Source organism: Drosophila simulans, chromosome 3R (genome assembly GCF_016746395.2).
Source record: "Drosophila simulans strain w501 chromosome 3R, Prin_Dsim_3.1, whole genome shotgun sequence".
Classification (NCBI taxonomy): Eukaryota; Metazoa; Arthropoda; class Insecta; order Diptera; family Drosophilidae; genus Drosophila; species Drosophila simulans.
The window spans coordinates 8532501-8554517 of NC_052523.2; the positions used below are offsets into that span (position 1 = coordinate 8532501).

At 46.7% G+C, this 22017-nt stretch overlaps 1 protein-coding gene across 15 annotated transcripts in view; it reads left to right on the forward strand.

Annotated features, from left to right (window-relative positions):
- The first annotated feature begins 790 nt into the window (after nt 1–790).
- The window catches only part of LOC6727654 (trithorax group protein osa), a 30585-nt gene continuing 9358 nt past the window's right edge, over nt 791–22017 (forward strand). For 3 of the 15 annotated variants that reach the window (XM_039295262.2, XM_039295254.2, XM_039295264.2), the window contains exons 1-9: nt 797–1234; nt 2260–3342; nt 10910–11206; nt 11271–11489; nt 19520–19676; nt 19736–20128; nt 20262–21002; nt 21069–21250; nt 21315–21575. In XM_039295262.2, coding sequence (XP_039151196.1) covers nt 2428–3342; nt 10910–11206; nt 11271–11489; nt 19520–19676; nt 19736–20128; nt 20262–21002; nt 21069–21250; nt 21315–21575 — 3165 coding nt within the window. In that variant the 5' untranslated portion in view covers nt 797–1234; nt 2260–2427. Of the gene's footprint in view, nt 1244–2017; nt 2102–2123; nt 2143–2259; nt 3343–10909; nt 11207–11270; nt 11490–18931; nt 19096–19519; nt 19677–19735; nt 20129–20261; nt 21003–21068; nt 21251–21314; nt 21576–22017 lie in introns of those variants that run through there. The other 12 variants (XM_039295263.2, XM_039295260.2, XM_039295266.2 and 9 more) reach the window with 9 other exon arrangements.

Genomic DNA, 22017 nt, shown 5'->3' on the forward strand with positions numbered 1-22017 from the left:
ATTTAAGCAATGTTTGTTATTGTGATCTATGCAAAGGGCGACTATTGATATTAAAAGTTAAAAAAAAAAAATCTGAGAAAAGGTACTTGAATTAAAATTAAAAAAAAAATTTTTAATAAAAGAATTTGTTATTGCGGATTAATTACGCTGATGTTGTTTACGATCTTTTTGAATTTGATTTTTTCGGTAGTTTTGTATGGTCGATAATTAGAAAACAAAAAATTACGAATATATCGATGTTTAAACTCGCTGTAGTTTCTTGCTCTGCCGCTCTGCAATCTATTGGTTGGATAAACGGGGTCTAAACTTTCAAAATTGTTTTTCTCTAATAAAATTCCAAAATTTCAATATTAATATACTTTTGTCGGCACCAATAAACAACAACACAGAAATTGCAATTTTTCTTAAAAATTTTAAATTGATGTTTTTCTAAACCGAAAGATCTGGTTACAAATAAGGCTATCTAGTTTTTATAACTTTTATATATTCACAAAGTTTTACAAATTGAAAATTTTAGCACGCCGTTGAATTTGAGTTAAGTTTCCGTTTAAAATACCGCAATAAAGATGGCGTCCCAGAGTAGCGAGAAATCGAAATCGATGCAAACTCATTATTGCGTCACACTCAAATATCGCTAATGCGCCAGCTTTTGGTTTTGATTTATATATATATTTAAAAAGTGACCCGGCACTTAAAATAAATATTTATTGAAGGACAATAAATATAAAATAGTATGAAGTATGGATAAAGCGATTAAATTTCGTGCTAGGGCTATCGGGAGCTATCGAAACGAGCCCCGATAGTGTATCGCAGTCCCAAACACTCTACGTATCGATACTATCGTGCGTGCTATCCGCTCTAATCTTGTACAGGCTCGCTTCTTCGTCATGCTGCGAATTTGTTCGAAAAATAAGTGAAATACAGCGCATTAATAGTGAAAAGTATGTGCAGCCTGTGCAGGGCCCAACTGGCGATCAGCCGCGTGTGATTGTGGCCGCCGCATCAGCGTTTTGGCAGCGCCCCAGCCTGGCGAAAAACCATCGAAAAAAAGAAGAGAAAAAGAACGCCAGGCGCAGACAGACAAGACTTGCATACACTACTACTTGAATCGTTTCATTTCGTTCCGTTCGTATACCGAGTTTGCTGCCCTGTCCCTGTCTTCTCACGCGAGTTCGTTTTTAGTATATATAGCCAGTCTGTGGACGGTCGTCAATGCGTGAATATTCTTCTATGTGTAAGTGGTGTGCGTGTATGTAGATTTCTGGTTAAGAAAAGCCCCAAAAACCAAAGCGCCCCGCAAAATATATATTGAGTCTTCTTGGCCCAACAACAAATCTGCCGCCGGACTTTCGCCCGAGGGCGAGTGAAAAATTCAGTTTCTCTCCTCTCGACGATGCACTTTGGAGGCTGTGTGAGTGTGTGTGCGAGTGAGTGCGTGTGTGTATACATATGCAAATGATTGGATGTCGAATCCTTGCATCATCATCATCATCTTCATAAACACTTGGCGAAAAACCGCAGGAAAACGCAAGCAGTCGAACAAAAAAAAGAGAGCCTCTCAAGACAACGGCAGCGGCCAAAAGTGAACGCGCAACAAACGCGGCCAAGCAGGCGCGGCAATTATTTATAAATCTTAAGCGTTAGCCCCCCTCTCTCTCCCACTCACAAAAAGAAAATAAGTTAAACAATTGTGAGATGATGCCCCTTCGTCCATTCCATTCCAGTGCTGTGTAAACGCGAAAAATCGGCATAGAAAATAATTACGAAAAAATCATTACTGTGCTGCCCGTTTCATTCGTTTCACACAGAAACTAATAAAGCGAGCAAGGGAGAGAGTGAGCGAGCGAGCGAGAGCGCCGTATGCCTTCAGCCTGGCTGGCGAGCAAGTGCAAGTGAGACGGAAAGGGATACGGCGTGTGCGTGTATAGCCGCCAAATGTGAAAAGAGAGAGCGAGAGCGCCAACGAGAGTGGCTGCGCTCAAACTGCGAGAGCGGTTGCGGCAGGGTTGTCAACGCATTACGATTTGCCCACCGTACGCGGCGGAAAATAAATTGTTGTGGTATTGGTGCTGCCTGTTCGAGTGAGCATGTGTGTGCGTGTGTTAGTAGCGGACTTTTCAATACACAACAGCCCACGAACGAGTACAAATTATTAATGTTTAACCCGCTCGATTTATGCCCAGTGATATAGGACTGCCCCCTTTAATAAGCCAGACCCCCTTTGCCAAATGCTAATCCCCCGTTTTTGATAACTTGCAGCTAACATAACCTCAAACTCGCCGCTGCAGTCGTCGTCATCATCAGCGTCAGCGTTGTTGTTGTTGGTGGTTACCGGTGCTCCATCAGTAGCCGCCACACATCTGGGAAAATCCGATCCGAAAAATCTGGGAGATCGGGAGCAGCGCAGCCAGAAGCCGATGAGCAGCCATGAATGAGAAAATAAAGTCGCCGCAAACACAGCAGCAGCAGCAAGGTGGCGCTCCCGCCCCTGCTGCCACGCCCCCATCGGCTGGAGCGGCACCTGGTGGCGCTACACCGCCAACCTCGGGCCCGCCCACGCCCAACAATAACAGCAACAACGGCAGCGATCCCAGCATCCAGCAGCAACAACAAAATGTTGCCCCACATCCATACGGCGCACCACCGCCCCCAGGATCTGGTCCTGGAGGACCACCAGGACCGGACCCAGCTGCAGTCATGCACTATCATCATCTGCACCAGCAGCAACAGCAGCATCCGCCACCACCCCATATGCAGCAACAGCAGCACCACGGCGGACCTGCACCACCACCGCCCGGAGGAGCACCTGAGCATGCGCCCGGTGTCAAGGAGGAGTACGCTCACTTGCCGCCGCCTCATCCACATCCAGCGTACGGTCGCTACCACGCCGATCCCAACATGGATCCCTATCGCTATGGCCAGCCGCTGCCAGGTGGAAAGCCTCCACAGCAACAACAGCCACATCCTCAACAGCAACCCCCGCAGCAACCGGGGCCCGGTGGCTCACCCAATCGTCCGCCGCAGCAGCGCTACATACCCGGGCAGCCGCCGCAGGGACCCACGCCAACGTTAAACTCTCTGCTCCAGTCCTCGAATCCGCCGCCTCCGCCGCAGCATCGCTACGCCAACACCTACGATCCCCAGCAGGCGGCCGCTTCGGCGGCAGCGGCTGCGGCGGCTCAGCAACAGCAGGCCGGTGGACCCCCTCCACCAGGACACGGACCGCCGCCACCGCAGCACCAGCCATCGCCGTATGGAGGGCAACAGGGCGGTTGGGCACCGCCACCAAGGCCCTACAGTCCGCAACTGGGACCGTCGCAGCAGTACAGGACACCACCACCGGTAAGTGATCAAAAAGGGGATATTTGGGGATAACAAGGTTAAGGAAATACATGGTTTCTTGGGAGAGAAAAGTTGTAAATTGAAAGGTATATTTAGTTGTGCCCTTAAAAATGTTTGAAATTTCTGTAGATACTTTATATACAAGATATTGTGGAAGACACATCTGAAAGTCAACATGAGAATATGCAGTTATATAGTCTCCAAACGTAGCATATTTGTTAAATACTTTGTTCTGGTGTAATACGTTATAGTATTTTTCAAAAGCAAAGTGTTTTTAGAATGGTGATTCGTTTTACTGCACAGCTTCTGAAAATAGGAAATGCGTTTAAGTCTTTTCGAGTCTTAGTATCTCATTTCATATTTGTTCGGGGGTATCCTTCGGCTTTAAAGTAACAAAAACCCGCATGGTAGCTTGAACGCCTTCCAGGATAGAAACTTTATCTAAAGGACACAATAAATGTTGTATTTCTTTAACACAATAACCATTTTCCGAAAAGAATAGTATTAAATCATCTAGTTGTTGCACCAGAAATGGTGTCATTGTGCCTAAAGGCAACCTTTTAAAGACTGAATACAGAGAATCTTATCGCCAGGGGTTTCCTTATGTATTTTTTTATTTTAGAGCTGTCTTGACATTGACACTGATTTTGATTCCATCGACCCCAAACCCACACACACACACACTTACTTACTGGAGTATTTCCATGTGCAGGCCTCCACGGCATGTGTTTCATGTTGTTGTTGGTGCGGTTGTCGCTGGTGGCTTTGTGCTAGCTATCTCCCTCCCCCAACCTCCTACCCACCGCACTCCACACACCCACTGCCCACTCATTCCATGGAGAGGGGCTCGTCACGTTTTGTGCACATGTATTCGTTTCGGAGTGTGTGTGCGTGGGAGGGAGGCTGCAATATTTACTGTTACTTTTTAGGGTTTCGTCTTGGTCGCACTTCATTCAGTTCACTGAAGATTTGCCAAGTCCCACTCGAAGGAAAGAATATAAAAAAGGGGCAGAAGCGGCAGACACACTGACACACATAACGTAAAAACATTGTGCTCAGATTCCGCGCCTTTTTCGCCCGCCCCTCCCACTTGGTTCCCTGCTTGCTCCTCCTCCTCCTTTAGATACCCCCATCCCCTTGAAAATTCGCTGTTTAAGTGCCGGGTGTTGTTGTGCTTTAGTTGTTGTTACTGGGCGAAGCCGGGTGAGAGTGAGGGAGACGGACAGCAGAGAACCGGCACTTGCCGCCGCAAAACAATAACAACAAAAGGCCGCACCGCAACGGTAAAATAAGAAGACAAAGAATAAGAAGAAGCAGCGGAATAACAAGAAAGAGTTTCGTACACAAAAATGTTGAGGCATTCATTCACATTCTTTAGGGTTTTTAGGGTTTCCTGTTCCCTTCATGTCAACATTATCGACGGCATGTTGGCCTCGTGTCTGATTGGAATAATTTTAAAGCTTATCACAATGTTAAAAGACAAGAAGTGAATACTACTACACAAAACATGCAAAAGATGGAAGGGGGTTAGTTACACAGTGAATGAAGTAGTTATTTCTTACTCTTTTCTTGACATTATGACTGTATAATTATAGACAACAAAACATGTATGTATATCAAACAGTAATATAGTAATGAGTCGAGCCATTTTTATCAGTCGATATAACTACTTTGTAGTATTAAAAGCGAATGAAAAAAGTGTTATACGGAACATAAAGATACCGTAAAGTCGCTCGTGTGAAAACGTACAATACTCTACAATTTAACTAATGGAAGCACCAATCTGCACTTTATACGTTTTAATGGATAAAAACAAATATAATGTTTCGGGTTAGTTAAGAACTTGTAGTACCTGTAGATTTTTTGGACTTCTTCTTTTCACAGTTAGTTTTGGGTTGAAAAAGAATATACATTTGTCAAAGAGGATTACTCATTGTAATCCCTGATATGAAGAATTTGCTATCAGTTGTGTCAAGCGATAATGCGCTTGAAGTTGGTTTTTGGTTTGGTTTGCTTGGTTTATTGGCCCCAATGGAGAAGCACGTGATATGATTTCACGTTTTGAATTAAACGGAAACCGGTTAATTGTTTTATTAGTGGGGAAGTGTGGTAGTTAGGGGGCTTACCCGCAGCCCAACAAACTCATATTTGTGGCCCGATTTCGTGTCTATGTAGTCATCGGTCTGCTTCTGGCATATTTGATGTCACTGCAGTAGGATCGATTGTTTTTGTACTTCATGAATGGTTTGGTTTGGTGTGGCGCGGATGTAGATGCGATGTCTCATATGCGAGTCAACGAACTTTGATGTCGACGATTAGACAGAGAAATATAAACAAATCTATGTGTGAGCACACAAATCAAAGCGATCCGCTAGGGTTAGACATGTGCGATGCGATGTGATGCGACCTTCGAGAGCTTTTGTTTATGGCTCAGTGTTGGTTGTGTCTCTATGTGTAGGTAGGTAGTGCGAAATAAAAAAAAGACTGAAAAAAGAGTCTAGAAGCGCTGCTATCCAATGTCATGTGTTTGTTTGATTGTTTGCCTCGCTCGGCGGGCTTGTGTGCATAAACAAAGAAATCAAATTGCCGGCAGAGTGTGACTTACGCGTGCATGCAATAAATACATATACTCGCATACATACTTACATACGTATCAAACATACATAGGTACAACCGAAACGGCAGCAGCAGCAGCAACAACAACAATGGCCAAGTAGGCACCGTAATCAAAGGCAATAACAGAGAAACTTGTTGTTGTCACAGCTGATTCTCCCTCCCTCTCTCTGTTTTGGGGTAGGAGAAGCAGAAGAAGAAGGGGGCGGTGGTGGAGGAGGGGTTAGCCGGCAAGCTGTGGAGGAAGCAGAAACCAAAACAAAATAAAAATGAAAATCAAGTGAAACCGCGCACAGTCAAAAGAGAGGAGGTGGAGGTGTAGATGTGGAAGGGGGAGGAGGGCTCGACTATGATGACATGCCTTGGCTCACTCACTCTACCCCTCTCTTTCTTCGAGTGCAAGTGTGCTAGATGCATCCCGTTATGCTCCCCATACATCCTTGACGTTCCGTTTGATTCTCCTTTGAGGACAACAGGTGCAAGGCGAGCAACAACACTTTTGGGCATATATTAAAGAGCTTAAAGGCCTCTTTTCCGCCTCTTTTTTTTTGGTGGTACTTCCCTTCATGTTTGTTATTTTTTGGGGAAAGGCAAAAGGCATTGCATTAACCGCTCTTTTCGTTTGTGTCTTTGTTGTTCCTGTTTGGCCTTCTTCCGACTCTACCTCCACCTCCTCCGGCGCTTTGTGTTTTTTTTTATTTCGAGAGAGTTGATGTCTGTGTGCCGGCTTGTTTATGCCGTTTCTTCGCATGTATGGGTTGGCCTGCTTGTATTGGAGGAGTGCCTTTAAAGTTTGACCTACAAAAAGTGGAGCACACAAAACCGTTGCCTTGCCTTTGCCTTAACGGTTATTGTCCCTTCTTGATGGGGATCCTTCTCTTCCTCATTCCTTTATTTGCCTTTTCTCTGGCTCTCTTTTCGGCCAGCCGTTTCCCTTATTTGGATGCAACCTGATGGAAAATCAGCAACAATTTTTAAATTTAACTATATGTACATTTTTTCAATGACTGATAGAGGATTTACAAATTTGTTATCTTACCTTACGATTAATGTATATGAAAACCTACATGAGAGGTAAACGTGAGAGGTAAAAATCGTGATATAAACGTTACAATAGTTAATCATTTATCATAAGTACTATCTATAAAAAGGAAATGTTGGAACAAATATAAAGTGGCAAGAACCCAAAAAACCATCATCATAACAGGAACAAAATCATAAAAGCACAAAATTTAATTAAACACACAGGGACTGAGAGGTAATCGCTCAACATTTTGGAGTAATATTTTGCGACAGTTGTCGGAGGGGATTGCTGCATTGGTTTATTTCAGTTGCCTTGTTTATCTCTCTGCAACTGCTGCCAATGTGAATGGGCGCGTGGAGAGTGCGACATTGTATTAAAAATTACGCCTGTTCGAGAGCTGTGCACATAATTCCTTCCATTTGCCGGCAGCAACAGCGGGAGTAGCCAGCAGGGACGTCCTTCCCCCGGCCACCCCATTCCCCTTGTTCCTTTCCACCCCCTCACACAGACACATACATACAACCCTTGCAACTGCCACTGCCGGCTTTACCTTTACTGCCACAAAATCGCGTTTACCACGTTTTTCCCTTCGCACAATTTATATGCAATCGCCCTCCGCCCGTGGGTGTGTGTGTGTGTATGTATCTGTGTGTCTGTTGGTTATGAAATTATAAACCCAGGATCAAGGAGACGAGGAGCGGAGCGGAGCGAAGGGGACAGAGGCAAACAGGACCACTCCCTTGGCTGCTGCGCTTTGTTTTTGTTCCCGCGATATTTTAATACATGTAGCCGGCTTTTAGCTGGAAAACCTACCACCATCCGAACGAGAACTCAGAGCCCTGAATTCAGAATTTCAGTTGTTCCCGTCCCATCCCCCCGATCCTATCCCGATTTCCCCGAACTTAATTCCGAGCGACGTTCGTTCCAACCGTCATTCGTTCGTTACAGTCATTGTATGAGTGTGTGGCTGTGTGTATCTGTGTGTGTGCGTTTGTGCCACCGTACGACCCTTGCTGCATTAATTCAAATTCCACTTCAGTTTCTACCCGCCGTTGCCGTTTCTGCTTTTGATTTTCATCCATGATGAGTTTTCCCTTTTTCTTTTTTTTTTTTCCTTTTTAACTTTATTTCTCGTTGCCTCGTTCGTTCGCTCCGCACACACAGATACACACGCACACAGCGGAGCACGAAAACCATCCATTCATGTTTCCTGTCACCCTGCAGTGGACCGACCCAACCGAACGAGGAACGACCAACCATCCTCGTCGACATCGTAGCCGTTGTCGATTGTTGTTGGAGTTGCCGTTGTTGTTCTCGTTACCCGAACGACGGGATCTGGCTTTGGCCCTTGGTTCTGACTCTGGCTCTGGCTGAGAGGCTATGTTCCTGTTTCTGATTCTGGCTATATAGCGCTGGCTTCCTTGTCTTGGGTTGCCTTGTCTTGCCTTTCCTTAGCATTGCTTACCTTTGGCCAGGCCAACAGTGTTGAGAGCAGTGTTTACTTGCTTGCAGAGGGAATTATAGCCAATGCCTTAAGTAGGGCTCATAAGCAATGTCTCTAAAATAATCATATTTGCTATCATAAGCATTTACAATAGATTAGTACCATAAAAATATTTTCTTGGAAATTTGTAGGTCTTTTTCTATGTATGCGTATATATCCATTCAAAGATTCTTATATTCTTATGACTATTCACATTATGGGTTCCAAAACAAGTTGTCCTATCTCTTTTAACCAATCTTATAGAAAATGTGTAATGATGATAGGGTGTTTTTTGTTATAGATAGTTGGGACTCAAGGGATATACTCAATTAAATTGCAATTTGTAGTTTTTTGTTAACTGTGTTAAGCCAAGGGAGATAGCGGGTTTGGTTATATAGCTACATAGTTGAACAGAAAATTAATAACATTTTTAAAGACCCGTCAAATAATACCATACATTCAAAAAAGTATCTAGCCAGTTTTGCCACAAAAGTAGCTAGGGTGCCAGCACTTCCCTGTCTTGGTTGGCTCCCTCGTTCGTTCCCTCATTGCTGTGAGTTTCCATTAGATTTATTGCCACATTTTACTCCGGGCTGTGGCATTCGGAGCGATGTTGTTGCCCGGCTACATTTGTGTGTACGCCGCTGTGGGGTTTTCTGTTTGCGAGGGCGAACCGTAAGTCTGTGCGAGCTTGCCAAGCGCCTCTCCACTTGCCATGTCAGACGGTCGCTGCTCTGTGCTGCGTTGCGACTTGGTCCGCCTTGTCGCACCACGTCAAGTTGAAAATCCTTTCATTAATGGCATCCAAAGCTCTTTCCCACACACACACAGACAGACTTTGACACATACACCGCCACATGGCACATGGCATGCCTGGTTTTTGCTCGTCCTGCTCCAGTTGTCTGCCGCACAGGCCAGGTTCCGCAGCGAGGTGTCCTCTCCGTCTCGGAGCTCCTTTTCCCTGGCTTTGTTGCAACTTTGTCGTTGGCATGGCCTGGCCTGGCCTGGTCTGGTCGCCTCTGCACATGCACATCCTCATGTATGTGCGTCCGTAAGTTTCACTTTATATTCCACTCAAGTGGATTTCTTCTTCTGGCGATGTGACGGGTCACGGAGTGGCAGAGGGAACCAGCAGCAGGAGCAGGAGCCACGAGTGGCAGGCAATCGACTGCCCCCGTCCCAACTAGAAGTTATGCGTCCTCCTTCAGGACAGAGCTTCGTAATTTGAACTGATTGGGAAGGACATGGACAACGCAGGTCGCTTTTCTAGCACTGTGGAATGTTGCCAAGATTATAATACGGGTATTGAAATTTATTGAATATCTCTGGAATCTGATTTGCTAATATTGCATCGCTGCAATTGCTTAATTTGCTGTATTTATATAGAGGATGAATGCCTTTTTATTTTAAAGATGTATTTCAAAAAAATATTTATCAGTTGCTATCTAAAAATATCTATAGTTTCTGAATTTAAAATGACTACTTGAAAAAGTTAGCTTTAGCTATCCGCTGTAGCTAACTTTCCGCCCTGCATTGTAAAAACGAATGTGTAGGTGCTTTCCCGTTATATTGGTGTATTTCAACTTTTTATTGCCAGCATTTAGGATCCTTTGGCAGCATATTTTCTGAACTGTCTCCTTTTAATCTGCGCATTTGTGACTGTCAAGTGACAGCAGCACACCCGAGGGTGCGTCGATGTTGCTTCCTTGCACCCCAACCCCCGAATGCGATGGATGTGCAGTGTACACACACGCCACAGTGGGCGCCAAATAATTAGGGGCACTTGTGCTGTGCAGTCGGGGTCAATTCCAATTACCGTCTAGTTTTCCCTTGCAGCTGCACAATCGCATATTAATTGCTGGAAATTTCCAATGCAGAGAGTCCTAATCCGAGGACATCCACTGTAGAGCTGCCGAACACACATGACCAAGAGGGTGTGTATTTGGGCGCGAATTTACGGGAATCGGTTGTGGAATATCGATTAAAATGATATATACAATAAAATGGAATGTGCAGCTCTCGCACACAGACGAAGCATCGGCGAAGCCAAACGCAAATAATTGATGAATTGCAGGGGAAAGCAGAGTGTGGGAGGATATAAATAGAGTCGAAGAGAGACAGAGCGAGATGCCTGTAATTAAAAACCCATGTGCCGTCTCTGTCGCCTCTCCAATTTAACCCTCTAAAGACCCACGTGACACATCCGTAGCTAGATAGAAAACTCGCTATTAACATTTCCTGTTGAAAGTCTAAGAACTGAAGTGTTGCAGGTGGTGGAGTGCTAATTGGATTTTCAATAATGAATTCAACGATTCAACAGCTTTATCCTTAGTATACTTCTACATACATATGACCACTCAGAGGTAGTGGGTTAAACTTTGACGTTCATTAGATATTTATTAGTCTGCTTTTGGCTTTTATTGATCCAAATGATTTTTCATCCACAGACAAACACTTCCAGGGGTCAGTCACCCTATCCGCCAGCTCACGGTCAAAATTCAGGTTCCTATCCTAGTTCGCCGCAGCAGCAACAGCAACAACAGCAGCAGCAGCAGCAACAGCAGGCGGGTCAGCAGCCCGGCGGTCCTGTGCCGGGCGGACCACCTCCGGGTGCCGGACAGCAGCCGCCGCAGCAGAACACACCGCCAACATCTCAATATTCGCCGTACCCGCAACGCTATCCAACACCGCCGGGTCTGCCGGCGGGCGGATCCAACCATCGAACTGCCTACTCGACGCACCAGGTAAGGAGCAACAAGATAGCAGCGTCTCTTTCAGAATTAATCAATCAAACATCTTCATGCGCAGTATCCCGAACCGAATCGACCTTGGCCAGGTGGGTCGTCGCCCAGTCCCGGTTCCGGACATCCCTTGCCGCCCGCCTCACCGCACCACGTGCCGCCACTGCAGCAGCAGCCGCCACCACCGCCACACGTCAGCGCCGGCGGACCTCCTCCCAGCAGCAGTCCGGGCCATGCGCCCAGTCCATCGCCACAACCATCGCAGGCGTCGCCCTCGCCGCACCAGGTAAGCGATTGGATAGATTTGATTGTTTTACTCCCTGGAGAAAGATTGTTGATGAAAAGATTATCTAGAAAGTTGATGCATTATGAGAAGTAACGAAAGCAACGCCAAGGACACCATTTCCATCATTTCTCCATCTCTAAGCAAACATTCACATATGGAAAATGAAAATATAGTCCATTGCCTCTTGAATGAATTCTTCCTCAGCTGTCAAAAAAAAAAACATTTTTTTAGCAAACCAATAATCATATGGTTTATTATCTCTACTGTAAAAGTTGTGAGGAAAGTAATCCATAAATGAGGAAACCGAAACCTCAATGAGTAAGCTCCAATCGAATGTGCGGTAATGCATTCACCCATAGTATGTTATGATACAATAACAGCTTTATATGGGCAAGCACATTTCCTATTTGCACATTCATTGGATGTTTGGCCGTGGGACCACCCAGTAGTCCCCCATTCACTACACTACTCGTGTTGGCAGCTTTTCTAGATAATACACATCGAAAGTGGGTCAATAAACTGTGCTGCGTGAACAGCACGTGAACTTGACTCGTGACGTCACACATACGTCTACATCGGCGTCGCACTCTTTACCTGCGATTCCCATTTCCCCACGTCCCATCCCCAACCAGAAAACGTACCCCAGTGCCTCCATCCCGCCACCGCACCATTCCCTCGTCCACCATCTAGCCCAACAAGAGGCAGGCAGCCAGTCTACAAAAGTTGTTCAGGTCAAATGTTTATGCCTGGCCATGGCACTCGTAGTTCGTACTCATACCGGCACTCATACCCCCACACGAGGGTACTCTAGTACTCATTTTTGGGTTGAGATTGCTCTGCTCTGGCGGATTTTCCTGCCCTCCGCCCAGCGCTCTTCAGATCTTAATACTTGTGTGGGCTTATGATGTTATTTTCTCTGTTTATATATATATATACATGTGTACATATATATGCGTGCACCTAAACACCTCCCTCTGTTCCCTTGAACTTGAACCGCTATCGTATCCCAACCATGTGCCCGCCTCCCTTTACCTTAACTTTAAAATTGCTTTTAACCTTATCGTTGCTTTTTCTTCTTGTTGTCGTCGACGGCTGTCTTGATTTGTTTTTATGAATTTTAATGATTTTTATTTTGTTTTGATTACTATTTCTTATGGCAGCGGCGGCGTTTTCCCCCTTTGTCTTTTGGTTTATTTTTCGCAACGCTGGCAGTCTGGTTAACCCCCCACCCCGTCCGTTTTTTTTTGTTTGTTTGTTTAAATCGCATATGCACGTGTTATCAGCATTTTTGGGTTCAGTTAATTGAAAAAGTTTAAAAGGAATATCTGCACAATGCTCTTCACTGGGCTTCAACAAAATTTGTCGTTTGATTTATTATCTATATCGTCAATATGCAATTACTTTTATTTTCCATAGTATCCATAGTATTATTATATTGGCCGCAGCTGTGGATGTGACGTGCCTGCGGATGTGTGCGTTTGCTTTGTACCCCATTTATTCATTCAGCATGTCCGCGGCCGTCGTGGCTGTCCCTGCTCCCCCTCCTCCTGCGATTCCCCTGCCCCTGCCCATGCTCCACCCGCAAGCCCCATCACCCCGCACTTTGCTCTGCACGGTCGACAATCCTCCTGTGCCCCATACCATTTCTTTATTTCGTATTTCGGTTTTTTCCCCCTCATTCCCTTTATATTTGGTATGTGGCATGTATATGCAACCAACACACTCGCATGACTACACTCAAGATCACACACAAAGCGTCTGTTACCATATATTTGGGTCAATGCCAAGGTCATTGTTGTTCTTGTTCTTGCTTCACCTCCATCTCCTTCGCGTCGTCGATGTTGTTCTTGTTGCCGTTGTTGTTTAGCGGGTTGTTTACATTTTATGTGTACTCTCATCAACTCAGGTCCTCTTCAGCCGCCATCGATCCATATCATTAGCGATAATTGAGGTGGCCATAAACTCTCCTCCAAAGATCTTAAGAGATGGGAAGTCATATATAACTGATAACTATCCTATTATCCATTCACCTCGAGACCCCTAACCAAATATCTGTATCTTAATTTCCAATTTTCCTGCGTCATACCCGAACCGCTGAATGCTTCAAATTACCACATCACTTTCATAACCAAAAGTTCCATTGGATGCCAAAATGAAAAGCGAACGTATATCAATATAAAAATAGTTTTCTCAACCCAGTGCACTCAAATCACTTTACAAAATCAAACCAATCGGTTTTCCTTTGCGTTTTAATTGGGTGTTGCAAGGTTAAATCCGCGTTTCTGGCCAATTCAACACTGAAACCAACTGGAAACGAGCCGAAACCGAACGAAAACTGTAATCAGCCGCAGCCAACGCTCGTTTTAAGCCACTCCAAAGTTCCAAAGTCGGGGGAAGTCCCTGCCCGTCCATTGTTATTTAAGCTGGTCGATTTCGAATTGCATTTTGTAAGCCGCTTTAAATTCGCCGTGTGTTGCTGAACAAAAAGCCAACTGCCAGCAATAATATTTAACTACTGATGGCTTTTAGCCGCTGCTTTCCTCTTTCTGCGGCAGTTGGGACACCTTTGCTATATAGCGTGTTATTCAAGCTCCCAGTAGCTGATGGCTGGTGGCAGTCCCATTGATTTTCAAGAGCACACAGCCAGCCCCATCGACGTGTCCTAGTTTAGAAACTTATTTCAAGTCGACTGTTCTGCGTCATATTCTCTCTGCTCTGTGGGCAATTGGCATGACTATCTATCTGTATGCCTATCAGCATCTGAAATTTGCGGGCCAGCTAGACAACCAGCCAGCAGCACACAACTGCTGCATTCATTTAATGCCAGCCGAAATTGTCTGTGGTGCAGTGCACACGGTTGGGGCTTTGGGCCCGAACTCGAACCACCGGCATGCGAATGCCATTGCTATTGCTATTGCGATTGCGAGCCCAAAAGCCCCAGAGCCACATGGCCCGGCCTTTCCGCAACCGGGTCCCCCCATCTTTCCCGTGCCCTGCCCCTTCATTATGGTGTGCCTTCCAACTGCCAATGAACAATTTTGCCGGTTTTTCTCCGTCCGTTGTTACTGGGATTTTAGTGCTCCACTCATTGCTGTGCCTGCGACTCTGCTGCGTTGTCGTTGTTGTTATTGTTGGCAGCAGCGGCGGCGGCATCATCATCGTTTTTCATTTTAACAGGCGGCGCAGCCAGTAAAAAAGGCAAAAATAAAGTCGAAATAAAAAGAACGTTCATTTCAGTTGGCGCTGATGCACAGAGAAGAATTCTTTGAAAGGAATATAGAGTTTCTACATCCATGTATTATGATTTCTCTGGGCTCGGGATCGTATGCCAAAGTTCAGTCTTTTATAAATGACTTGAGCAGAAACCATACTTTAAAGATGTGGTTCCTTATAATATCCCATCAAAAGGCCTCCCAGCTTATTTTTCAGTGTACTGCCTCGTTTCGAACGCATACAAATTTTATATATACAGAGAGTCGTGTGATTGTGCGCTTGTTTTTCAGTTCACTCGTTTGGATACACACCACGAACGAAACGAAACGTTGCTCGAAACGAGTCGAGTTGAGTCGGGTAGGGTCGGTCGGATTGGATCGCTTTGGTCTGGTCTGGCCTGGCTCCGGCTCTGGCTTTGGCTTTTGCTTTAGCTATTGCCCTGGCTGTGGCTCTGGCTCTTGCCGGTTCTGGCAGCTCTGGCTGCGACTCTGGGCCGTGTGTTTTCGGTTGGAGCCCAGTGTGCGATTCATGGGACATTTGTCTGAGCTCTCAAAGTGGTTGACTGCCAACGTTGGCTGTTGTTCGTTCGTTGTTCGTTTTTTCGCTTTTACTGCTGCCCGTGGCTGTTGGTCTGTTGCTCTGTTGCTGCGTCGGATTGCCAGTCAGTCTGACAGTCTGTTAGTTTGCCATATTGTAAGTGGATGAGGGCGGAAGGTGCGGGGCAAGGATTGGGGCCACCGACTGACTGCTGCTCCGCTGGCAAAAGCAGCCAACGAGCAAACGAAACGGTACGAAACAAAACGAAGCGAACCAAACCCAACCGAACCGAGCAGATCCAAAGCGACTTCTGCTGCTGGTATACGAATATGCGAGTATTTGTTCTCTATATACAGTCGAACTTCCTTAACTCAAACTATTTATCAAGAACAAAAAACCAAAGAAATCCCTAAAGATTTCACATGGTTGATTATTGCTAACATTCATGCTAAAAATAGAATTTCTGATAAATTTATAATTTGGATTCAATAAAAATAATGAGTTAAACCTCTGTACCAATAATACTAATCATAATTCCAGGAAACTGTAATTATTCAGTATGATTCCGATTTGTAGATCAACACAGGGAAGTTGGACTGTATGTTCATCTGCGTTTTGTGGTACTGTCTGGGTTGCCTTGTGCAATGTACGCCATGCACACTCAACACAATTGCACAAACTTTCGATTCGCTCATAAAATTTCCAGCAAGCGCAAACAGAAATTGCATGAGCATGGATCCGAACGGACTGGGACCCAGAATCGGATTCAGAATCAGAAACAGATCCAGACCCAGACGCAGATGCAGATGCAGATGGAGACGTAGACCGACCCTCACCCACACTGGGAGGCGGAGGATGTCTAATGAGCGACAGTCGGACTGGCTGTCGCTCAGCTGTGCTGTGTTCTTTATATACATATATATATATATATATAGTATCTCGTTCCCTGGCTCTGAGGTTAAACCCCTCCGATCCGGCGTACAAGCTGTGCAAAATGAAAACCAACCATTGCACTTGAGGGGGTGGAGATTGCGAGAATGGAAACGACGGGCAACTGGGACTGAGACTGAGACTATGCGGGATGTGGTGAACTATTTTTTGTTTGTTTCGCATTCTCATTGCTTCAGTTTTTGAGGTTTTTACCCTTTGCAGTGGGGCATTATAATTTGTGCTACTTGAGTGGTATTCTTAGCAAAGGGTTTAGTTGCTTAAAAATACATGTTTTAACTAGAAGAATAGTTATAGCTAGTTAACCAATCTGACAACGGTGCTGATTAGGAATAGTGCTTGCCTCAAATTTTTAATGGACCTGCTGCCATTTGAATTTAGGACGATAGAGCGTAATCTTTACAACGCATCATCCTACTAACTTGAAACTTACTAATTGGTGTGGCAAAACCTTCCAGCTAGGGTATTTCAGAATGCGTTGTGCTTGCGCTGGCCCTTCCCTCTTGTTTTCATTTTTATGATATCCCCGAGTTTATTACTTTTTCTCTCCGACTGGCTGTGTTTATAAATTCCCGGCTGCCCCTTTCCTTTCCGCCGGTTTCGTGTGTGCCGCTCCTTTGTGCATTTAATTCTCTTATTTTTTATCTCTTCGCTGGCCGCATAACAAGCACATGTATGCCAGTCCTTGTTTTTGGTTTCCTTTTTATTTTTTGCAACGCTCGCTTGCCACATTCGCTGCTAAAGGTTTTAAGGTGATAAGCCACAAAGGTCCCACCAGAGGCACCAGTACCGACGGTACCAGCGGTTCCATCGCTTCCATCGGCAGCAGCTGACAGCCAGACATAAACATACCTACCTACCCATCCAGCCAACAACCAACATGTAGGCATGCATATTCTTTATTTAAATGAACGTCCACAGATGACACGGCATAAAATGCGGTGAAGTGCGCTTTCGAGGGCCAAAAGTCGAACTTGTGGCCAATGCTGCTACATCATCATCGCATCTTGAGAACGAACGATGAAAGATGATGGGGTCTCTGCTTTTTGCTCTTTCGGCTTTCAAGTGGGGTCCAAGGGCGAGTCCCCTTCTCTGAAATCGTGCCCAAAAATCGAACTCTCAACACTTTTGGCGCGCAAATCTTGACTGAACTTTATTTAGCTGCTCGATTGCGATTGATGGGCCAAGGGTGCCGGGCCATGGAGGTGTGGGAGGAGGTGTGTTTCCCCATATTTTTATCTTTTTTTATTATTATTTTTGTTTGCCTCGCATTATTTTCGTTATAAATGATTTCATTGTTGTTGTATCCGCAACGCGCTTGTTTTTCTTTCCTAGTAATTTTTCTACGCGACCACAGGCTTACACACACACACAGATGCGGATGCGGACAAAGATACAAATAGAGACTACAAACGTGGGCCGCTTGTTGTTTGTGCCCGTCCGTCCGTCCGTTCCCCTAAAGTCTAACCCCACTACGCCCCGTTGGACAAAGCATTCTATCCGGCCTGGCCTTTAGCTTTGCTTCTGCCCGCCTGCTTTTGCTTTTGCCAGCTTGCTTGCTTGCTTGCTTGCTTGCTTGCTATTCTCGTCATCGTCTCGCAACTCAAGTGGTGTACCGCGCCCGTACCCGTACCGTACCGCCTGGCCCCCTCGAGAAAACCCCTCGCTAAAATGCGAATTCGAATTCGTACGAATGGCCTGGCCTGGCCTGGTCGTCTTGCCTGGCAGGCAGTGCCGCCGTTGCCGTCGTTGCTTATTTCATTTTATTATATTCCAACATTTAGAGTGTACGTGCCTCGGTATGGGTGTGTATCTGTGTGTGCATGTTTCTGTTCCTTATCTACGTCTTTGTCATCGTTGCCGTTGCCTTTCGTTCGCTTCGAGCGCGCCATAACTACCACAGCCACTTGCCCGATCCCCGGGTAGTCGTAGCCTCCATCCGTCGCCAGAACCCCCGCCGCCATCCCAACCTCTCAATCGCCCCTTGGAACGCTTCAAGTTGCAGCCGTCCGTCGCCTTTGCCTTTGCTGTTGTCGCTCGTCCGCTTGCTCGTTGGCTGGTTGGTTGCTCGGTTGCTCGGTTCGTTCCACATAGCTTTTATGCCCCGCTCAGCTACGTCTCCGCACCCCATCGACATCGCCATCTCATACTATACCATACCATACCATACCATCCCATGCCGCCGCCTTGTGCCGTCAGTTCGTCGTCGTACATTTCATTTCACTTCACTTAATTTCTCAGATACCAAAACGAACAACGTTCGCTCGTTCGTTCGTTCGTTGTATTTTTCTTTCTACTGCCGCTGTGGATTGTCAGGGGCTTAGTATGATTATATTATGAAGGGGGAGTCTTGCTGATAGAAACCCGAATACCTTGGGAACTGTTCTATGCAGAGAGATTTTAATATTATAGGCTTAGATGTACAGAATAAACTTATATTTCTTTTATAGAAGCAGTCTTATAAGTACATATAATTCTTATATCAAATATGTATAAAGTTATATTTTGTATTATCATATAGAAGTACCTTTGTGATATCTTAAGAAGACCCCCTTTTCGATGGCGCCCCTGCTCCCACTGAGCTCTCTCCGCTGGGGTTTTTGCCATGGCCCCGTGTGTGAGTGTTTCGAATTGCTGTCGACTTAAGCTTTATGTGCACGTCTGCTGCTGGCTGTTGTTGTAGCTGCCATGTGTGCTAGTATGCGAGTGTGCGAGTGGGGCTGTTAGTGTGGAGCTTTTTCTTGATTTTCTTATAAGTTATAGGCGGCAAAAAGTTAAAGTCGTGTCGCATCGCACCGAGTTTCTGGTGCCTGCAGACTGTTTTAAGAGTTGTTATTGTTCGAGCAGCTTGGCGTTTATGAATTCGGATTCCTCCCCCCTGACCGGGTTATAATAATTGTGAGCACGGGTGAGTGGGTGTGGGAGCGGTGAAGGAGTCGCAAATTCCTGAGGCAATGTCAGGAAAGGTCGCGGGACGCGCGGGGAGTACATGTCCCCCAACCCCTGAGATCGTTTGGCATCAACATTTGGCATCGGAATGGGTCGAAATACCCACCCAAAACATCTGATTGCCATGAATATGTTTACGCTGGCCTGCAACGACTACCAACCCAAACCGAAGCTCAGTCATATGCTCGTGTTCCATATCTGTGTGCGTTGGCAGTTGCTTTAATTGCGGTTGCCGCTTGGCTAATTCATACTTGCTATCACTTTCGTTTAAATGAATAAATACTACAAAAAATGCCACCTGCCGGCCGGCATTTGATGCCATTGCACTTGATTGAATGCACTCTAATAGCGGAACTGGTTCCGGTTGTCTTTTACCTTTCCAGGAGCTAATTGGACAGAACAGCAACGACAGCTCCAGCGGCGGGGCGCACAGTGGCATGGGCTCCGGTCCGCCAGGCACACCCAATCCCCAACAGGTGATGCGACCCACACCCTCGCCCACAGGCTCCTCCGGTTCGCGTTCCATGTCCCCGGCAGTCGGTGAGTATTCAGCATTGATTCAATCTTGAAGCCAGCCTAATTACCCATTTTTGTTGCAGCTCAAAACCATCCAATCTCGCGTCCGGCGAGCAACCAATCAAGCAGCGGTGGGCCCATGCAACAGCCGCCGGTTGGGGCAGGAGGTCCACCGCCGATGCCACCGCATCCGGGAATGCCAGGAGGTCCGCCCCAACAGCAGCAATCTCAGCAGCAACAAGCATCGAATTCGGCCTCGTCGGCGAGCAATTCGCCGCAGCAGACGCCACCGCCGGCTCCGCCGCCCAACCAGGTTATGAACAACATGGCCACGCCCCCACCACCACCGCAAGGGGCAGCTGGAGGTGGTTACCCGATGCCACCGCACATGCACGGCGGCTACAAGATGGGCGGACCGGGCCAGAGTCCCGGTGCTCAGGGATATCCACCGCAGCAGCCACAGCAATATCCACCAGGTAAGATCTTTGGAGTGTGTATTTATAAAGGTGCTCCTGCTGTTTTTGCACGTTAATTTCACATGTACATGAATTCCATGCCAAGAAAAGATTCAGCTTTCTATAACACAACTATTCTTTGGCTTGTTTTCAGGGAACTATCCGCCACGCCCGCAGTATCCGCCTGGCGCCTACGCCACCGGTCCACCTCCGCCACCCACAAGTCAAGCAGGAGCTGGTGGTGCCAACAGCATGCCCTCTGGTGCTCAAGCTGGTGGCTACCCGGGCCGAGGTATGCCCAACCACACTGGCCAATATCCACCGTACCAGTGGGTACCGCCATCGCCGCAACAGGCTGTGCCCGGAGGAGCTCCCGGTGGTGCGATGGTAGGCAATCACGTGCAAGGCAAGGGCACACCACCACCTCCAGTTGTGGGCGGGCCACCACCACCGCAGGGCAGTGGATCACCGCGTCCACTTAACTATCTGAAGCAGCATTTACAGCACAAGGGCGGCTATGGTGGAAGTCCGACACCGCCGCAGGGGCCACAGGGGTACGGCAACGGGCCGACCGGAATGCATCCTGGCATGCCAATGGGGCCACCCCACCACATGGGACCCCCGCACGGACCCACCAACATGGGTCCACCCACTAGCACGCCGCCGCAATCCCAAATGCTCCAAGGCGGCCAGCCCCAGGGTCAGGGACAGGGTGCCAGTGGCGGACCGGAAAGCGGTGGACCGGAGCATATATCACAGGACAACGGGATAAGCTCCTCGGGACCTACGGGTGCTGCGGGAATGCATGCGGTCACATCGGTGGTCACCACTGGGCCAGATGGAACGCCCATGGATGAAGTCAGTCAGCAGAGCACGCTTTCGAATGCATCAGCAGGTGAGTTGGGCTGGGATATACAACTTTAAAAGATTCCCGACTAATGTTATTGATATTTTTGCACAGCATCCGGCGAAGATCCACAATGCACCACACCAAAGTCGCGAAAGAATGATCCCTATAGCCAAAGTCACTTAGCCCCGCCGAGCACGTCGCCCCACCCAGTTGTGATGCATCCAGGTGGTGGCCCCGGTGAAGAATACGATATGAGTTCGCCACCCAACTGGCCACGTCCGGCTGGTAGCCCTGTAAGTGAAGATTGCCCTTAAATCTCAAGTACATACTAAATTGTTCATATTTGTCGTTATACAGCAGGTGTTCAACCACGTTCCGGTGCCGCAAGAGCCGTTCCGCAGCACTATCACCACGACCAAGAAGTCGGACTCGTTGTGCAAACTGTACGAAATGGACGACAACCCGGACCGGCGAGGCTGGCTGGACAAGCTGCGGGCTTTCATGGAAGAGCGGCGCACTCCGATCACAGCCTGCCCCACCATCTCAAAACAGCCACTCGATTTATATAGGTTATATATTTATGTAAAAGAACGTGGCGGATTCGTCGAGGTATGCAAGGTGCCGTAGTAACTCCTTTTACTAACTTCTTTTTAGATTTACTACTAGCAAGACCAAATCAACCAAACCAAACCAAACCAAAACACCACCAACGTAGTTAACACGAACCAAACCAAATCCAAATCAAAGAAATTCCTCATATATAGAACAAAATCAATATTGTGATTCGGCTACAGTAAAAAGCAAACTAAAGTCAAGCCACCCAGCTAATTATGTACCAACCTTTTGACCCAGCATCAGCCTCCGATCCATGTGTCCAAATTCTAGCTGCATCCTGAGTATAGGTTATCTTGCCGTGGGCTAGCTTCACTTGGGAAATGCCAAAGCACTCGTTGTACAGTCTTGGTTTTCCCCTAGATTGCATGCTCTAAGCCGAGTATAAGCACATCTTGGCCTTACCTTTAACTATTTTGATCTCAAGTACTCTTTATATTTATCAGGC